Consider the following 19,039-nt stretch of genomic DNA (forward strand, 5'->3'; position numbering starts at 1 on the left):
AACCAGGTTTTTAAACCACAGAAGAAGAAGCAGACGGGGAGAGTCACCAGTCCGATCCCTGACGACTAAACACCGGCGCCGGTTCTGGCGGGTCGTCCACCCGGACTCAGGCCGCCTCGCGCCCAGAACAGTTTCAGTCGCCACTCAGGTGAGAGGAGCTCCGACGTCCAGGAGGACGATGCAGGAGACTGAAACTGTCTGGTGGCAACACACAAACACACAAACACACACGCGCAGTATCTCTCTCTCTCTCTCTCTCTCTCACACTCACTCACACACACACACACAGTATCTCTCTCACACACACACTCACTTACACACACACACACACACACACACACACAGTATCTCTCTCACACACACACTCACTTACACACACACACACACACACACACACACACACACACACACACACACACACACACACAGTATCTCTCTCACACACACACACACACACACAATCTCTCACACACACAGTATCTCTCTCACACACACACACAATCTCTCACTCTCTCACACACACAGTATCTCTCTCACACACACACACACAATCTCTCACTCTCTCACACACACAGTATCTCTCTCACACACACACACACACAATCTCTCACTCTCACACACACACAGTCTCTCTCTCTCTCTCTCACACACACACACACACACACACAGTCTCACGCACGCACGCAGTCTCTCTCTCTCTCCGTCTCACATGCAGTCTCTCTCTCTCTCTCTCTCACACACACACATGCAGTCTCTCTCTCTCTCTCTCACACACACACACGCAGTCTCTCTCTCTCTCTCACACACACACACACACACACACACACACACACACACACACACACACACAGTATCTCTCTCTCTCTCTCACACACACACACACACACAGTCTCACGCACGCACGCAGTCTCTCTCTCTCTCCGTCTCACATGCAGTCTCTCTCTCTCTCTCTCTCACACACACACATGCAGTCTCTCTCTCTCTCTCTCACACACACACACGCAGTCTCTCTCTCTCTCTCACACACACACACACACACACACACACACACACACAGTATCTCTCTCTCACACACACGATCTCACCACTTTTTTGGTTTTGCTTCAATGTAAATCCTGAAAATCTATCCAAGAACAAAAGGAAAACAGAAACCTCCTCCTCCTCTTCCTTTCCTTCTCCTCTCTTCCTCTCCCTCTCCTCCTCCATGAAGCATCTTTTCTCGTTTTTCCCCCCCAGCTGTAAACGACGGCTGTAAACGATCCACTCCTGTACGATTCCTCTGAAGCTCGTCGGACCGCGGTCCCGCTGGAAGGGGCCCGGCGGGCTCCAGAGGATCACAGTGCTTTCCAGACCCCCCCGGCACCTAAACACACACAACTCCCCCCCCTCACCCTCATCCCCCCCCCCCCCCCACCCGCCCGCCCCGGTGCTTTCTGGGAGTTTTTGGTGCAAAAATAAAACAACTTAAAACTTCAGACCCCTCAGGTGCCGGAGAGGAGAAGAGTCTACGACGAAAACACGAGACTCACCCGACCCCCCCAGGAGTTACCCAGTGCTAAACCCCAACCCCCCCCGAAGAAAAAAAACCCCTAAAAAGCAAATATACTCTGTTTATAATCAGTGGTGCTCTGAAAGGGGAGGACAGAAGATTCACAGCTGCCTGCTCAAAGATGCTACAATTCTGCTGTTAAAACAGAGTCCCCCCCCCACATGGTCGGGTACGCTGGAGACCCGGAGGTTTGGACCGGGACCGGACACCCGTAACACCGCGTCAAGTTGCTGCTTTCATGAGAACGGGGTGTGTAAAACTCGCCGGAGGGTTCTGGCTGCAGATTCTGCCGTTGTGTCGCTCAAACATGCAAAATTAAAGCCACTTCTGACCACACGGGGGCATGAAAAGCTGCTGCATCGCCACCTGAACCACCAACACTAAAACAAATGGTGACGGTCCGGTTCATCTTGTAATACTGCTCCGTTACGTCGTAAACCCGAGGCTGCTGCCCCCTTGTGGAGGGACGAGGAATTACTGCATACAGTAGCTTTAACAGTGAATGCGCATTTGCAGTTATTTAGTTTATCTTAAGGTCGTCGTGCTCCATCAGTACCTCGTCTACTGGTTCGTCTCTCAAGAGAGGAAATCGACTTCTCAGTGGCAGGTTTGTATTTATCCAGTTTGTCAGTGGAGCATCATCATCATCCTCTTCATCATCATAAATCACTTGAGCCACTTCTGCAAAAAGCATCTCGTTTTGAATCTTAGTATCTAAAATTTTGAATCAGAACTGCAGCAGCGGTGAAGTTCAGAGCTCATCGAGTTGAAGCTAGTCGTTTTTTTTACTTCTGCGTTTTTTAACAAACCGGCCGGTTCCGCGCGTCTGTGGTCAAACTAGCATTTACGAGTGAAACAGCTGGTCGTGCTGGTTTAGCTCTGCAGGAACGTTGGTGACGCGCCTCGTGTGGTCAGAGGTGGTACTGCTACTCACCAGCTTTAGGAGAATTATTTTGTTTACTAATAAAAAAAAAAAGATAAAAAAGGTTTCACTGTGTTATAAAAGTGGATTTTAATTATCAGTGTCAGGTGTGAAAATGTCCCTTTTTTCCCCCCGATTACCGGCCCCACCGTCAGACTCCGGAATACAAAATAAAAGCACGCAGACAAGAGACTGACCATTAGAACTCATCAACCCGACACACGCTCACATTTAGTACTTATATTCGTCTCCGTTGTGCCACCAAAAACAAGAAAATCTTTGTGATTAAAAACATTTTTTTTTAGATAATGTTGAGCCTCAGTCCACGTGTTTATTTTGTATTTGGAAGTCTTACGGAGTTTTAAGTATCGCAGCCGACACCAAAACGACGCTCATATTTAGTATTTGTAATCACCTGACGGTCCACGTTGTAGCACCGTAAAACAACTGTCAAAAAAAAGGTTTTTTCGTCGTTAGCAGCTCGCAACATCACGGGAGATTTTCCGCACCGCCGTGTGGTCAGAGGTGGTACTGCTACTCACCGGCTTTAAGAGAATCATTTTTGTTTACTAATCAAAAAAAAAAGAAAAAAGGTTTCACCCTGTTATAAAAGTAGACTTTAATAATCAGTGTCAGGTGTGAAAATGTCCCTTTTTTTGCTCCAATACTTTTACAGGCCTCACCGTCGACCCCGGAATACAAAATAAAAGCATGCAGACCAGAGACTGAACATTAGAACTCATCAACCCGACACATACTCACATTTAGTACTTATATTCGTCTCCGTTGTGCCACCAAAAACAAGAAAATCTTTGTGGTTAACAAAATAATTTTAGATTAGATAATGTTGAGCCTCAGTCAGCGTGCTTTTATTTTGTATTTGGAAGTCTGACAGAGTTTTAAGTATCGCGGCCGACACCAAAACTCATATTTAGTATTTGTAATCACCTAACGGTCCACTTGTATCACCGTAAAACAACTGTGTCAAAGAAAAGGTTTTTTAGCGGCTCGCAGCATCACGGAGGATCTTCGCGCCGCCGTGTGGACAGAGGTGGTACTGCTACGGTTATAATACTGGCCTGTGCTTTTAGTTTGTATGTGTTTTTTGTTTTGTTTAAACCGGGTTTGAGCATACTGTGGCGCTAACAGCAGAAGAGCCCCGTTCAGGATCGGACCGGGACCGAGTTTTACGCACCGTTTTCTCACTAAAGTGTTTTTTACGCTTCGCTTTTCTGTTAACTTGACTGTTTAATCCGACAAATCCGTCCTCGACGTCGATAGACTGGGTTTACGTGTGAATCCGGACCCAACCCAGGACCAGAACCGGGCTTCCAAGAAACTTTTCCAACATAAAGCAATTTAAAAAACAAAAACAAAGAAGATATCTGTAGATGCTCGTGTGGATTTGTGCCCAAAGAAGAAACCGACAGAAAACCCAAACCGCTGCTTCGCACCGACTTTGAAAATATTGGTAATTAAATCGGTCGACTGCCGGACTGTTCTCACCCGTCCCGCCCGCCTCTGAACCCGCTAGCCGTCCCGTACAGACCCGGGAACCAGGGAACCAGGTCTCTGTGCGCCAGCAGCAGCCGCCGCCGGGTGTAACGGTTCCCACCAGCCGAAACATGGATCTTGATTATTTAAAAATTAAAAAAAAAAAAAAAAAAAGAAAAAGAAAAGCAAAACAGAAACTTTCCTTTGTGGTCGCGGGTTCGATCTGTGCTGGGGTTTGGTGTTTGGGCCGACCGGGTCACTCGGGTTGGTGTTTGGGCCGACCGGGTCACTCGGGGAGCAGAAACAGTCGCGCAGGGTTCAAATAAAGCTGCCGTTTTTATTGCAACGTTCACCGAGACTCGGGGGGGTTTCAGAAGCGGCGTGGCGTCGTCCTCGCTTGCATAACGCGGGTTGGTGGAGACCGGGGTGGAGGTGGGAGTTTGTGCTCGTACCGGCGGGCGGCGGGTGGAGGAAGTAAGGCACTTAAGTGACAACAGCAGTGTGGGGTGGGACAGAACCGGGGCTGGATGCTGGGGGGGGTCGGAGGTCGGACTGGAGCGGCTGCTGCTAGCGACGAGGACGCGGCTCAGCTGGAGTCGGAGCAACGCAGCGGTTTGGGGTTTTCTGTTTACAGAACGATGAGGGGAAACTAAGAAGGAATCCATGTGGCTCCGAGAACGAGGGATGAGGGTGAAGATGAAGAGTCGCCTGGAGCCTGTGTGCGTGCGCTGACGTCTGTGGGGCGAGAGAAAGCGTCAGTCAAGACTCGAGCGGCCAGGGTGGAGTTAAAACTAGACTAAAACTTTTTTGGCTTGCCACTCGTCCCTTGAAATACGTTGAATTGGGAATTAAAAGTTGCGTTCCGTATTGATGCAATACGGAACGCAGTTTATTCCGTATTTCACAATTGTCCCATGCACGTCCGTCACACATGATCAACAACAATAATGAACAAAATAAAGGACAGGATATATTAAAGCCAGCAACATATGTTGGTACGAAAAAAAAAAAAAAAAAATATGTTGGTACGCTCTGTTATTTGTTGATGTCATAATATACAGGTGAAGGTTGGAGAATTTGAATATATTGCAAAACAACTAAAGGTGAAACAAATATAGTACAAAGTGATTTTGTACTATATTTTGTACTGACTTTATTTGTTATAATTTCGGTGATTATGGCTCAGTTTATGAAAACCCCAAATGAAAAATCTCAAAAAATTTGAATATTTTATGAAATGTGTAAACAATTCAATCATCAAAATTATAAGAAATAAAGCCTTAATATATCTTGCTTTGCATGTAATGAGACTATGTAATATATTATATACTAGAAAATGTGCAATATCATTCACTGCAACGTGCAATTATGTAAATATCCGTCTGTTATCTTATTTCATATACCAGTATTTTTTATTATTATTATTATTGTTTATACCAGTACTGTTTATAAGGTGTCATACTCTGATATTATTATTGTATTATTATTATTTCTATTGATGCCTCTTGTTTTGCACTATCCCCTTTGCTGCTGTACACTGCGAATTTCCCTGCTGTGGGACTAATAAAGGAATATCTTATCTTATCTTATTAGTGTCACCTTTTAAGTTGAATTATTGAAATAAATTAACTTTTACACCATATTCTAATTTTCCGACTGTCACCTGTAGCTATATTCTACATCTGGGCTGATGTGGATGTACAGTAGCATAGGAGGCTATTTCAGTTGCTAGTATGGTTGGCTGTCTGTACAGTCATGCAAGTTCAGTGCTATTAAAGTACTTTAAACTTTAAATCAAAGCATTTTGTTTTTTCATATAAAATAAATACATTTCTATGCCGTTTAGAAGTTTTGGGGAAGTCCTGCGCTGCTGAAATCGGGGCGTCCCTTATTTCTATTTCTGAAAGGTGGCACCCTACGAGCGCCGCTCAGCCCCGTCACCTGCCTTAGGCGCTGTCCTGCGGGCGACCCGGCTTCTCCTCGATGTCGCCGTCGGAGCCCGAGTGGAACTCGGCCACGTAGAGGCTCTTGTCGATGCTGCTGGGGATGGGCTTGATGTCGGTCACCAGCTGGTCCTCGATGGCCTTCAGGTTGAAACGGTCCTCCGACGTGATCAGGTTTATGGCCAGGCCCAGGTGACCGAACCTCCCTAAGGACCGGGACACCGTCGTCAGACTAAACTACCTGCTCAACATCTGAAAATAACCCAACCAGGTTAAACAGAGTTAAATCTAAGACTTTTTAATACCATTTTTAAACTAAATTTAAGACCAAAAAGACAAGTCACGAGTTCCATACCAGCTAAGAACCTTCCATACATAGGCCTTATTTTAGCTAAATGTAATCTAAGACTTTTTAAGGAGCCGCAGCCGCTCTGCTAACAGCGAGATGCACGACAACGGAAGCAGGGCGGCGCCTGGCAAACCTGATCTCCCGATGCGATGCAGGTACGTCTCTGCGTTCTTGGGGAAGTCGAAGTTGATGACCACATTCACAGCCTGGATGTCGATTCCTCTGGTGAAGAGATCTGTTGGGAGACGAGGAGACGTCACGTCGGGGCTGCAGGATTTCCCAGGATACTCCACTCACTTCATTTTTACTTTAATTTACACTGTGACATCATCATTTCCCTTTGAGGATTAATAAAGGACAATTTAAGGACGTGTGTTCAAAGTGGTCCATAAAGTCACCAAGAAATCCAGCACTGAGGTCGAGGTTGCCAGATCTGGCTGACAGGTTCCAGCCCAAACGTGATGTAAAATCAACCGAAATAATGAAAATAATAGCCAGAATCATACAGTCTCCATGTTAAAACCGTCAATTATTAAATACTTAGTAGATTTCAAGTCATGAGCAAATTAAGCTTCACAACACCACTAAATAGCCCAAAAAAAAAGGTTCAGGCTTCAAAGACTACAATTAAATTGTAGATATCAGATATCAGTGAGTTTATTGTGTAAGTTTCTACTTTTCTCTGCCATAATGGAAACTTTTTTGTTAATAATTTCTACTAAATATTTAGTAAAAACCAGGAAAAGCAGCACAGATATATAACTTTCAGCTCAAACGGGCTGAAACTTGCCCAACCTGGCAACACAGATTTAGAACCTCCGCAGGAGATTCTCCTCAAAACGATGAATTACTTTTTAATGATGACCGGATAAATTCCCTGTAAAATTAAGACCCTTGGATGGAGATTTTAGGAAAATTAAGACATTTAAAACCCATATTTTGAAAATGGAATTTAAGAAGGACCAAGCGTCAAGACTTTTGTGTGCCTTCAAGCTTTGCTTCGTGTATTTCCCCGGCGTAGAAATTAAGTACATATAAATATCAGGAAACTGGATTCATGGCCAAATATTAGTGTCCATGGACCACTGGTTCTTGGGGTAACATTTACGGGTCACTGTCAAGTCCAACTGCCTTTAATTTAAGACCATAATCGGCTGTTATCCCGTCTTCTCCACTAGATGCAGCTGTTTTTGCCACTCAGGGGGTGTTTCCAGTGGGGGAAGTGACATCAATGCAGACCCTCTATTAAAGCAACGACACCAGCAGGAACAGGAAATAAGAATCCGATCTGACTTGTGAGAAGTCAGTTTGTGGAAACTCACCGGTGCAGACGAGGTTTCTGCAGAGACCATTTCTGAAGTCGTGAAAAACGCGGTTTCTGTATTCCTGCAAACAAACACAAGACGTTTAAAACAACAAACTCAAAAGTGACTAAAAATTGAGCATTTTGGCTCCATACGAGTGCCGAAGCCGACGTGTGAGACGGACCACACGGTAACGTTGCTGATCATCATGAATAAAGACGTTTTCTGGTTTCAGAGAGGAAATAAAACCTCTTCCCTCACCTGCATCATCTTGGCATGGATGTAGAAACAGGAGTAGCCCAGCTGGGTGATCTTTTTGGCCAAGAGCTCCACCCTCTGGGTGGAGTTACAGAAAATGATTGATTGGTTGATCTGAAGCTGTAAGAAAGACGGAGAGAGAATAGGATGAATCACTGCATCAAAGTGGTGCTTTGTGTTTTTATTATTAAGAATACTATCACTAGGGTAGGGTACAGAGTAACCTACGGCGTAGAGTACGCGGTGACGCGCACCGTACCCTACGCCGTAGGCTCTGCGTTGGTGTAACGCGGAACCATAAATCAGCCTTTATTCTGGCGAGATCTGAAAAAACTTTGCAAAAAGGAGCAAGCGAGTGATTATGTACATTCACTGAGTGAAAATTATGAAAGTAAAATATATATTTTTCGCTAGAAATGTAATCAAGACGCATTTTTATGCAGAAACTAACTCAAAATATTGATTTCATTCACTAAAAAATGAGAAATGCCCGCCATGTTTTTGTGTTTGAGTCAGTCTGCAAATGATGACGTAAAGCATTCTGGGAAATTTTCTCTGGCCCTTCGTCGGCGAGTCAGCTCGTGAAATCCCTCGCTCTGAAGGGCTAGATTCATACCCCCTACCCCTCGTTATGCCCACTACCCCTAGATGCAAAGAGGAATTGGGACACCACTACCCTCACGGGAATGCGCAGAATTTAGGGGTAGGGCTAAAAAGTAGGGCGAGGGGGTGTATTGGGACTGGCCCCAAAAACTAGAATTAAAAAAGGGCTGATGAAAACAACATATCCAAGAACATGAACTTAGTGCTATGCTGCCCCCATGTGGCCAGAGGAGGTTTTATCCAATTCAATCCACTTTATTTGTATAGCACATTTTAAAAACAACAAGGTTACCAAAGTGCGGCACAATGAGTAAAATAAAACATAATAAAATAGTAAAAACTAAAAACAGAGTAAAATAGATAAGAGCACATAAAAGCACGAAATAAAAACACACCAGACAGACAACAACCAGTGATTCATAAACATAAAAGACAAGACAGAGACCACACAACTCTCATGCTGGATTAAAAGCCAAAGAATAATAATACGTTTTAAGACGAGATTTAAAGATGTCTACTGTGGGGGCCATTTTAATGTGGGGAGGTAGCTATTACCACATTTCAGATGTCTGGACAGAAAACTGAAAAGAATGAAGCCACTAGACGCGGAGAGTGATGCTAGACGTTCGTTACCCTGGAGAACAGTGTGTTGAGGCAGTGGACTTTCTGCCGCTCGGTGACGTAGGCGTAGTACTGAGTAATGCCCTTCAGAGTCAGCTCCTCCATCAGGTTGATCTCGTAGGGTTTCTGAAGGTGCTTGGCCTACAGCGAGGACACAAGCAGACCCGGGGGTTTCAGTAAACAGAGCTTCAGTCCAAATAAACAGCAGATCTGGGAGCAGCGGGGGAGAAGTCTGGCCCGGAGCCAACACCGGCCGATTCCTCACCATGAACTTCTGAACGCTGATGGGGAAGGTTGCAGAGTAGAGCAGGATCTGCCGGTTCTTGGCCAGGAAGCTGATGATGTCCTCGATGAGCACCACGAAGTCCTGAGAGAGCAGTTTATCCGCCTGGAAACGGGACGGGGGGTTAATGTGAGCCAGTGTTCGGTTTTCAGAACCAGAAAATGCCATCGGCCAGGGCTGGGGATCGATTCAAATGTCAAGAATCGATTCGATTCCGATTCTTAAGATTCAGAATCGATTATCAAGATTTGATTCGATTCCGATATTGATTTGGGTTCGTGTTATTATAACCTTTTTTTGAGCTGTTGCTTGAATTATATGACTGTAGTTATTGGTGTTGTCCCGATCGATCGGGCCCGAGCATTTTCAAAACATCGGTATCGGCCAAAAAAGTATCGGGACATACCTAGTTATTAATGTTTTTAATATATATTAAATCGTTTTATATATCGTTGAATTTAACGTCACTTCCGGCCGGGCGGCCGGAAGTGACGAAGTAAGCGAAACTAACATGGTTAAACTTTACATGTTTGAATTGTAAAATTTTATATGTTCATGTTGCATTAAGCTGCTGCTATTCATTCATCCATTCAGAATGTTGCACTAAGGTTAAGCCAAAAAGTATTTGAATTTTCTTGTGTTTGTGAGTTTGACTGGATGTCATTCAACTACCTCTTTTGAAGTTCAATTTATTTATTTTTGTTATTGCACTATTCTGCACTTTTTGTTTTAGTTTACAATTTCATGTTTTTATATTTTGTGGCACCAGAGCTGATAAGCTTTGTTGAAATATATGTCCATGTTGTTCTCCAATGGACAATAAAAGAAACTTGGGATAATTTAATTTAGTTCTCTTTTTTTTTCTTTATTCATTGCCAAAATGTATCTGATCGGGAAAAAGTATCGGAACTGTATCGGGAGCCAAAAATAGTGATCGGCAGATACTCAAACTCACGTGATCGGGAGCTAAAAAAGCCTGATCGGGACAACCCTAGCAGTTATGAAACATATTAATACTAGTATTATATTGAGATTCAACAGCAAGTATTGGTAGCTAATGATGCTGTAAGGACCAATCACCTCCCAGAATGCTGATAGAACTGCTTTCAGAAACATCGTGGGGCAGAATTAGAGATTCATCAAACAGACGACGTATGCAATTGGTTTTATTTTTTATCACATTCCGTTAAAATTTTTTCAATTTTCAGTCTATTTCGGTTTTTAATTTTTGAGAATTTGGTTTTTAGCATTTCATGCAAATGTATCCCCAAGACAGTATATAAAGTAATGTAATATAGACTATTTATGCAATTATAACTGAAAACTTTAATGTTTTCATACCTTTAAACATATTTAAAGGCAAAAACATGGCACCAGTTATTCGGGTGTCCAACAAAACATTCCTTTTTTGGGCTTAAACAAAAAAAATACCAAAAGTTGTAATGTAATGATGGGAGAAAATAAATAAATAAATACAGTTTTTTTTTAAATCGATTTTTAGACATACAAATCGATTTTTAGGAATTAATATGAGAATCGGTTGAGAATCGGAAAATCAATGTTTTTTCCCCACACAGGCCTACCGTCGGCCACATTTACCTCGTCCATCACCATCATCATGACTCGGTCCACCTTGGCGACGCCCTTCTTGATCAGGTCCAGGATCCTGCCGGGGGTGGCGATGACCACGTGCACTGAAACCAGAAGTACCGATTAGCCGAGCGTAAATGCTTCGCAGAGACATGCCGGAGTGCGTGGGAGGGGCATTTACCGATCTCATCCAGGCGCATGATGTCATCCCGCAGGTTGGTGCCGCCAGTGGTGGCCATGACCTTCACCCCTCCCAGGTGTTTGCTGATCTGGATGCAGATCTGGCTCACCTGCAGCGCCAGCTCCCGCGTGGGCACCATGACCATGGCTGCAACACAACAACAACGACGAGGAGCAGGTCACTAACGTGGTTCCAGGGGGTAAACCGGCCCATCAGAAAAGTGCAAATTATGATTTAGTCTTAGTCTTTTGAATAACACACCATTTAGTTTTAGTCATATTTTAGTCATCTGAAATCTTTTAGACTTAGTCTAGTTTTAGTCAACTAAATATAAGACTAAAACTCTTACGATATTTAGTCACATAAAACTAGACTAAATATAAGAGTTTTAGTCTTCGTCGACTAAATATAAGAGTTTTAGTCTTAGTCTAGTTTTAGTCGACTAAATATAAGAGTTTTAGTCTTAGTCTAGTTTTAGTCGACTAAATACAAGAGTTTTAGTCTTAGTCGACTAAATACAAGAGTTTTAGTCTTAGTCGACTAAATACAAGAGTTTTAGTCTTAGTCGACTAAATACAAGAGTTTTAGTCTTAGTCGACTAAATACAAGAGTTTTAGTCTTAGTCGACTAAATACAAGAGTTTTAGTCTTAGTCTAGTTTTAGTCGACTAAATACAAGAGTTTTAGTCTTAGTCGACTAAATACAAGAGTTTTAGTCTTAGTCTAGTTTTAGCCGACTAAATATAAGAGTTTTAGTCTTAGTCTAGTTTTAGCCGACTAAATATAAGAGTTTTAATCTTAGTCTAGTTTTAGTCGACTAAATATAAGAGTTTTAGTGTTAGTCTAGTAGTTAAAGTCGACTAAATATCGTAAGAGTTTTAGTCTTAGTAGACCAAATACTAGCAGATTTTAGTCGACTAAATGTTTCTCCAGAATTTCCGGTCATTGGAAAAAATCCAGCAATCTGTTATTTAATGGTATTAAGATTTGAATTAAAGTTATAATATGAAACATGCATTTTATTTTATTCTGAATGTCAAACACATGACCATGGCTTTTCCACAAAAGATAAAATAAGCATAAGGTCTGCTCCCCCTGAAAAATATACATGCTCCCTGAATGATATGCAATTCATATTACATTCTTTCAAGCGTAAGTCCAATATTCTTGAAATACATAACCACGTAATTCTGAACTCACTGTCTTCTACTGTCTGTTACTCTGTGCAAAATCAAAAAGATTAAGAAAAATAAAGTGCAATTCTCAAATAAACACTGTTGAAAAGCCATTGCACATAGTATCTAAATACAGAAAATTTACTACTGATTAACGATCTTCGTCTTCGTCCTAGACCTAGACTTTTTATTTAGTTTTCTTCCGTGAAAAAGGTTCGTTGACGAATATTTTTCGTCATAGTCTTCGTCAACGAAATAAACCCTGCATCAGACACGGCTGGAGCCAGCTGGACATGGCGGGACCCGGAGTCTCACCCTGTATGTGGTCCTTCTTCAGGTCTATCCTCTCCAGCAGCGGGATGAGATAGGCGCCACTTTTCCCCGTCCCGTTCTTGGCCCGAGCCAGGATGTCCCGCCCAGACAGCGCGATGGGGATGCTCTCCTCCTGCAGGAGACACAGCGTCACCATCTGCCTCCACCTGTGACCGACGGCACTACTTTCTCTGGAGAAACTAAACTCTGAAGCTGCAGTCGTGTTGGATCGATGTCTCTACGATACCGCGTTGCTGAGCAACCAGCGCCCAAATTTCCATTAGCATCAGAATTAGCAAAAGTTGAATATCGTAATGGCCAGCATCATGAGACTAAATTATGTTGTTGTACAACGCGTCCCACGTTTGTCAACGTTGTAAAGATGTCTCTGCGATAGCCTGTTGCCTGGGAACAATCGTCCAAAATAAAATTGAAATCTTTTTAAAATATAAAAGTTAAATATCGCAAAAACTGTAATAATTGGAACATTGGGGTTTAATTACCATTTATTCCGAAGCGAACTGAGTCTTTGAAAATTTGAATGGCATCTCTACGATAATGTTCTGCTGAGCAATAAGCGTCCGAATTTTCGCCTTTTTTTTTTTTTTTTTTTTTTGCTTTTTGGCATCTAGCGTTGCCGCTTGACTGAAAAAACGAATAACCAATGAGGCACAAAGGAGATGCATGTAATGATGCATGAATGCCATGCCTGGGTGCATGTTGTGGTTCGGGCCGCAGTAACGGACGATTCAGTCACACCCTCTCCCATACAAATGCATAGGTTTTTGTTGCCATGGTAACAAGCCCCATAGGACAGAATGGGGCCATTTGGCTTTACATTTCTCAAAAACGGTAAACAGCCTAATGAGACCTCGACATGTTGTAGTCCACAGCGTTTCGAGTCTTTTAACGTTGGTTCGATGTCTCTACGATATCGTGTTGCCGAGCAACATGCGACCAAAGTTAAGTTAGCGTCAAAATTAGCATAGTTGAATATCTCAAAAGCAGTAATAGCCAGCATAATGAGACTAAAATATGTTGTAGAACACCACATCCCAGATTTGTCAACGTTGTAATGATGATCAACATAGAGACTCGGTCTGGACTCGACCCAGACGGCAGTAAAATTGCAGTACAAACCTTTAAACAGGAGCACAGACGCATTGAAGGAGAAGTTCATAAACATTCAGAAATGAAAAGTGGCGTCCCCACCTGGATCGGTGAAGGTTTCTCCCAGCCCATCTCAAAGATGCCCATCAGGAGTTCCCTTTTCAGACAGTAATCTTCAAACTCGTTCCCCTTGGTGGCCGTGACATCCTGCAGAGGAGGCAGAGCGGTTAGTGCGACTGCAGGCCGACACTCGGCAGATAAACGACGAGGCGTTCAGGCGAGACTCACCGAGGTTCGGACCCTAGTGTCTTTGGGGGGGAGCTGTAGGCTCTTTTTCCAGTCGTCTCCGAACTTGATTCCTCCCCCGTCCTGAGGGGCGCCGCCCACTTTCTGGGGGGCGCCCAGACCCTTCCCTTGAGAGGTGGGCGCCCCCAGGACCGAGGCGGGTTTACTCTGTCCTCGGAGCTGCCCGTTCTGTTTACCCAGCGCCATGACGACGGGGCCGGCGCTTTCCGTTCTGGCGGTCGCCATTATTCCTGACTTCTGTTCGCTCCTTTTGTCCTTCAGAGTCTAAGATTTTTGCCTCTTAGGTTTAGATTTTTAAAAATGTTTTTCTTCAAAAAATAAAAAAAAAAGTTCAATAAAGCATTAAACGATATCGTCTAGTTTTTTTTGTGTTGTTTTTTTGAAGTCCAAAGCTTTCACAACAGAAGCGGATCGGTAGTATTTACATATAAACACGTACGTGCAGTTCGGTCCCCTTCAACAACAGAGTGACTGACGTACAAAAGCGACAAAAAATTAGTTTTTACACAACAACTCTTCAAAATGAAGAGAAATTTGCATTCATATGCATGAATATACTCGTCCACAATATAGAAAATTATATGTGAACAAGTATCAAAGCGGCTCAAGTCCTGAAACAGAACAACTAAGGCAATCTGCACTTGGGGAATAGCTTCTTCAATATAATTTCAGTTCAACACAGTATTTACTTTTGCGCTCCACTTTGAGTCCATAAAAGCTGCTCAGTATCCCTGTTCATGAAAAAAAAAAGGATGTCCAACTTTGTACAAGTCCGTCCCCAAAGTCATGTAGTCTGTAGTTCTGCTTATTTCCACTGCGCGGAGGCGCGTCGTTCCATGTGTGGAAAGGTAAAGATTCTACGAAGGGTTAACTAGTCCAAAGCTCGGGAGCTTTCCACCCTTGTCGAGTCTTCAGTGTGCGTCGTCGTCGTCCTCCAGGTGTTTGACCTTCTCGGGCTGCGAAGTGTGGAAACGTGGCTGATGACCAACCCACTGCCTTCAAGAACATCCGGGCCCACAACTTCGTCCGTACCACCTGAACAAACCCAGGGAAAAGGTTTTCATCTCAGACAACAGGCAGGCGACTCTTTCCTAGTGAGGACTGTGAGATTTCTGCTTAGCTGATTCAAAATGAGCAGCTCTCTTCAACTATGAGGTGTATTTGAATAAATATGGAATAAAATAAAAAAACATGTATTAGGGCCATGCAGGAGAAAGAATATTTGAGAAGGGAAGATTTTTTTTTAATTGTGCACTTCGAGAAAAAAGTCAAAATGTCGAGATTAATGTTGAAGTACAATTTCGAGAAAAAAGTTGAAATGTTGACGGCGGCTTCTTGTTCATTTTATTCCACCAGCAACGGCAGCAAAAGTCTGTTTGGTGATCCAACTCGATAAGGAACGACCAGATCTACCAGGAGCTCTGTCACTTCATAGCTGCTCCCAGCTACCAACTGATTTTTCAGCAGCACCGAGACAAACTAAAAAAAATTAAAAAGCGTCGCTGTTTGAAGCTTCTCTCACTGTCATTTTTTAACTTGATATGGAACACAAGCCACAGATCCAGCAGCACATTTATCATCTCCTCCAGGTTCTACATCTTTAGTGTTGTCTTCTGCGTTTAGATACACAATCAAATACGTCACAGCAGCTTCGCTCCAACCTCCTACTTCTGCTCCAGGTGCTGATTGTTAAGGAAAAGAAACCAGGCCGAGTTGAGATGAGTAGAGCTGAGTAGGTGCTGGTGGAAAAGTGCCATTAATGCCTCGTTTTGGGGATTAAGTTCGGATCAGTTGCTTAACCCTTTAAGACCGGCCAGAGTGCCGGTGCGATTTTCAAAACGTACGTACAATTACAACCAAATAAAACAGAGCAATAACTCTTTCTGCATGTTGAACAGGAAGAATTTCACTTACATATCCTGCATTTAGTGTGTCCCAGAGTTTTAATCCATTAAATCGTTTGGGGAAAAAAAAAAATAATAATCACGTAATAATCCAGTAAAACTGCGGAGATTTTCATAATTGACATGGCGGGTTATTTCTAGATCCGGTTTGTGTTCACAGCTCGTTCTACATTGACACGTACACCATCACGTTGGAGGTTTTCACGCCACTTCAGGAAGTCTGGTCCAGGTCCAGTTTAGTTTAGTCCAATTCCAGTTTAGAACTCTTGTCCGTGCTTTTTACGCAGAGATTTTCACAAAACATTACTCAGCCACACACACACACACCCACACACACACTATGGATCCACCTATGTTTTGGAGCTGAGTTCAACGACGGATGAAGACGCAAAAACTAAAGTATGAATTCATTTCAAACAAATTTCCTGTGGCTTGAAAGGCTTCTGAGTTGCTTTTTTCCCATTGACAGTTTTGAGGGATCTAGCTGTGGGATTTCTGTATTTAGAAAAATGTGTGTAAAATTAAAGGAGCCGTCTGTAAGAAATGGCCAAAACTGGTACTGCAGTCACTTTCAAAATATTGTTGAGCGGCGTGTACCCTCCCCCTCCTCCCCCCGACCAGAGGTTGCCAGGTAGGCTGCAGAATGCAGCAGGAACGTAGGCTGCCATGGCTGCGATAATTAGAGCCGAGCTGGCAACCCGGATGCCGAAACAATACTGACTTGGTGATTGGGAGATAGGTGGAGGGTGGAGCTTCAGAAACAATACTGACTTGGTGATTGGGAGATAGGTGGAGGGTGGAGCTTCAGGCCAAAACAAAAAAATGACAACATAAACAAAAGTTGAGGGCTGCAACTCCTCTTTTTAAACTGGAATATCCTGGCTTGAGTGCTGTTGTCAGTGACATAAGTATTTGAAATGAACATGATTTTTAAATGTCTGTTGACATATCGGGGTCATTTTATGATTCGTTTTATTATTGCTCTTACATACAGCTCCTTTAAAAAAAACTATTTACATTCTTTTGGTAGTTATTTGCACTTTTTAGGAATGTATTTAGTTAGTATGGACTTGTAACATACAGATTATCAAAGACTGACCTATATGGGTTGTTTTGATGCATACCAAATAAAAATACTGCATAAAACGGCAGTACAGCATGCAGACATGTAAGAATAATCTGCTGTATCGGTGCTGATCATCCCAGCTCACCTGAGCAACAAACACCTGCCGTCACAGGGAGATATGGACCCCATTTAAATAGGTAAACAAAAACTATTATCAACATGTAGACACGTTTAAATAAATAATAATACAAGTTTAACAGCGTTAAAAGCCCCACCGTTATGGATTATGTTGATATTTATTCAGTGTTTCTGAGGAATTATCACCCAAAGCTCAAACTAATCTCTAATCCTCCACACGGGTTGGTGGATGTGAATCAGCGTTTAGTTTAGTGTTTTAAAGTGTTTTAAAGTGTTTAAACTCGGGGTCACGGGGTCGTGCTCGTGTTAGCCTCGGAGCTAACGCCAGCTAACGTTAGCTCCGTGCTAATCCCCCCAAACACCGTTCAACAGCCCGCGGGGGCTGCCAAATCCCCGCAAACCTACCTCGATGTCTGCGTTGGTTCTCAAGCGATAATCTGTGTCCGGTAGATGAATGTTTTCTCTTAGAATTCGCTGGAAATCTGTTGATATAAATCGTCTCTATTGTGTTTCTTCTTCCTTTAAATCAACACCGTCGCCGTCCTCCTCTTCTTCTTCGTCGCTTTTTTCCCCTGCCGGTTATATGTTGCTCTGCAGTGGCGGCGCCACCTGCCGGATTTTAGGGCACTTGAAATTTCTTCCCAGGGGCCTTTCCCAATACTCCCCATACCGCTCGTTTTCATCCCTAACCCTAATCAGGAAACTGAGAGCCAAAAGCTGTTTTAATTTCAGCTGTAGCGCTGTTAACACTTTATTAAGTTTTAATATTTTTTCAGGCGTAAAAGTAACCGTTAAGATCCCCAACCTGGGCTCAGTTTATCCAAATAACACCTGTTAAGAAATTTGACCCGATGTTTTCGGAGATGAGAAGAGCCGCTGGCCCCGGGAAGCAGCAGCTCACAGCCCGAGTACAGACGTGATCGCCCTGCGCCATCGTCCTGGGAGAGAAACCTGCAGCTCTGTTGAGAATTACCGTTGGCTGAAATAAATCATTTAGGAAGATAAATGTTGGTTTAATAGATTAAATCTATCTATCTATAAACCTCTTTTCCAAGGGAGACCTGGCCAAGATAGGCAGCAGCAATTACAACACATAGTTACACAGAGTTACAAATGACAGATAAAACACCAACAGGTAAAATACAAATAAAATACAATTTAAAAAAAAGCAAGCAAATCACAAAAAACAGGTACATGTAATGGAGTCGGCCTCAAGTATTTTCAATTTAGATTTTAAAGTACTCAAAGGAATTAACGCTGTTAGCCTCCAGTCATTTTGTAATGTGTTCCAGGCTGAAGGAGCAGAATAAACAAAGGCTCTTTTACCCAGTTCAGTACGGGCAAAAGGAACAGAAAGCAACAGGTAGCCTTGTGAACGGAACGAGTAAGAACCAGAATTTCTCTGTACAATCAAGGAGCAGATGTAAGAAGGCAGCAGACCAAACATTGCCTTATATATAAAAGTATACCAATGACTGAGCCTTTGGATGGCCAGAGAAGACCATCCAACCCGAGAGTAAAACTCACAGTGATGTGTCAATGGTTTACAATTTGTAATGAACCTCAGGGAAGCAGAATATGCAGTATCGATCATATGAAGACATTTAGCAGAAGCATTTATGTACAAAATATCTCCATTATCTAGTACTGGTAAAAAGGTACTGTAGCAGCAACAAGTCGCTTCTTAGCATTAAAGGAAAAACACAGCTTATTTCGAAAGTAAAAACCCAATCTTATAGTTTTACCCCAAACATATGATCCCCATGTTACAAACAAAATACCTAAAATTTCCAATTACTCCCAAAGCAAAAGAACTCCATTTTAAAACCTTAAATTGTGTATACTCATCCAGTGATTTGTAGCGACAGCGATTTGGTATTGAAACTAATAACTGTGTATTTTGTGATGAATGTGAAACCAATGATCACTGAT

General features: G+C 42.9%; 1 protein-coding gene across 1 annotated transcript; it reads right to left on the reverse strand.

Moving 5' to 3' along the window:
* Positions 1 to 2,613: 2,613 nt before the first annotated feature.
* Positions 2,614 to 17,652, reverse strand: LOC133460593 (probable ATP-dependent RNA helicase ddx6). The gene is made up of 13 exons (XM_061741239.1): positions 17,513 to 17,652; positions 13,982 to 15,034; positions 13,796 to 13,900; positions 12,587 to 12,716; positions 11,098 to 11,244; positions 10,926 to 11,020; positions 9,309 to 9,431; positions 9,056 to 9,184; positions 7,823 to 7,939; positions 7,580 to 7,643; positions 6,391 to 6,492; positions 5,907 to 6,114; positions 2,614 to 4,700 (listed from the first exon to the last, which is right to left on the reverse strand). Exons 2-12 carry the CDS (start codon positions 14,222 to 14,224, stop codon positions 5,912 to 5,914), a joined length of 1,458 nt encoding a protein of 485 aa, XP_061597223.1. The 5' UTR covers positions 14,225 to 15,034; positions 17,513 to 17,652; the 3' UTR covers positions 2,614 to 4,700; positions 5,907 to 5,911.
* Between the last annotated feature and the right edge of the window lie 1,387 nt (positions 17,653 to 19,039).

This window comes from Cololabis saira, chromosome 15 (genome assembly GCF_033807715.1).
Source record: "Cololabis saira isolate AMF1-May2022 chromosome 15, fColSai1.1, whole genome shotgun sequence".
NCBI lineage: Eukaryota > Metazoa > Chordata > Actinopteri > Beloniformes > Belonidae > Cololabis > Cololabis saira.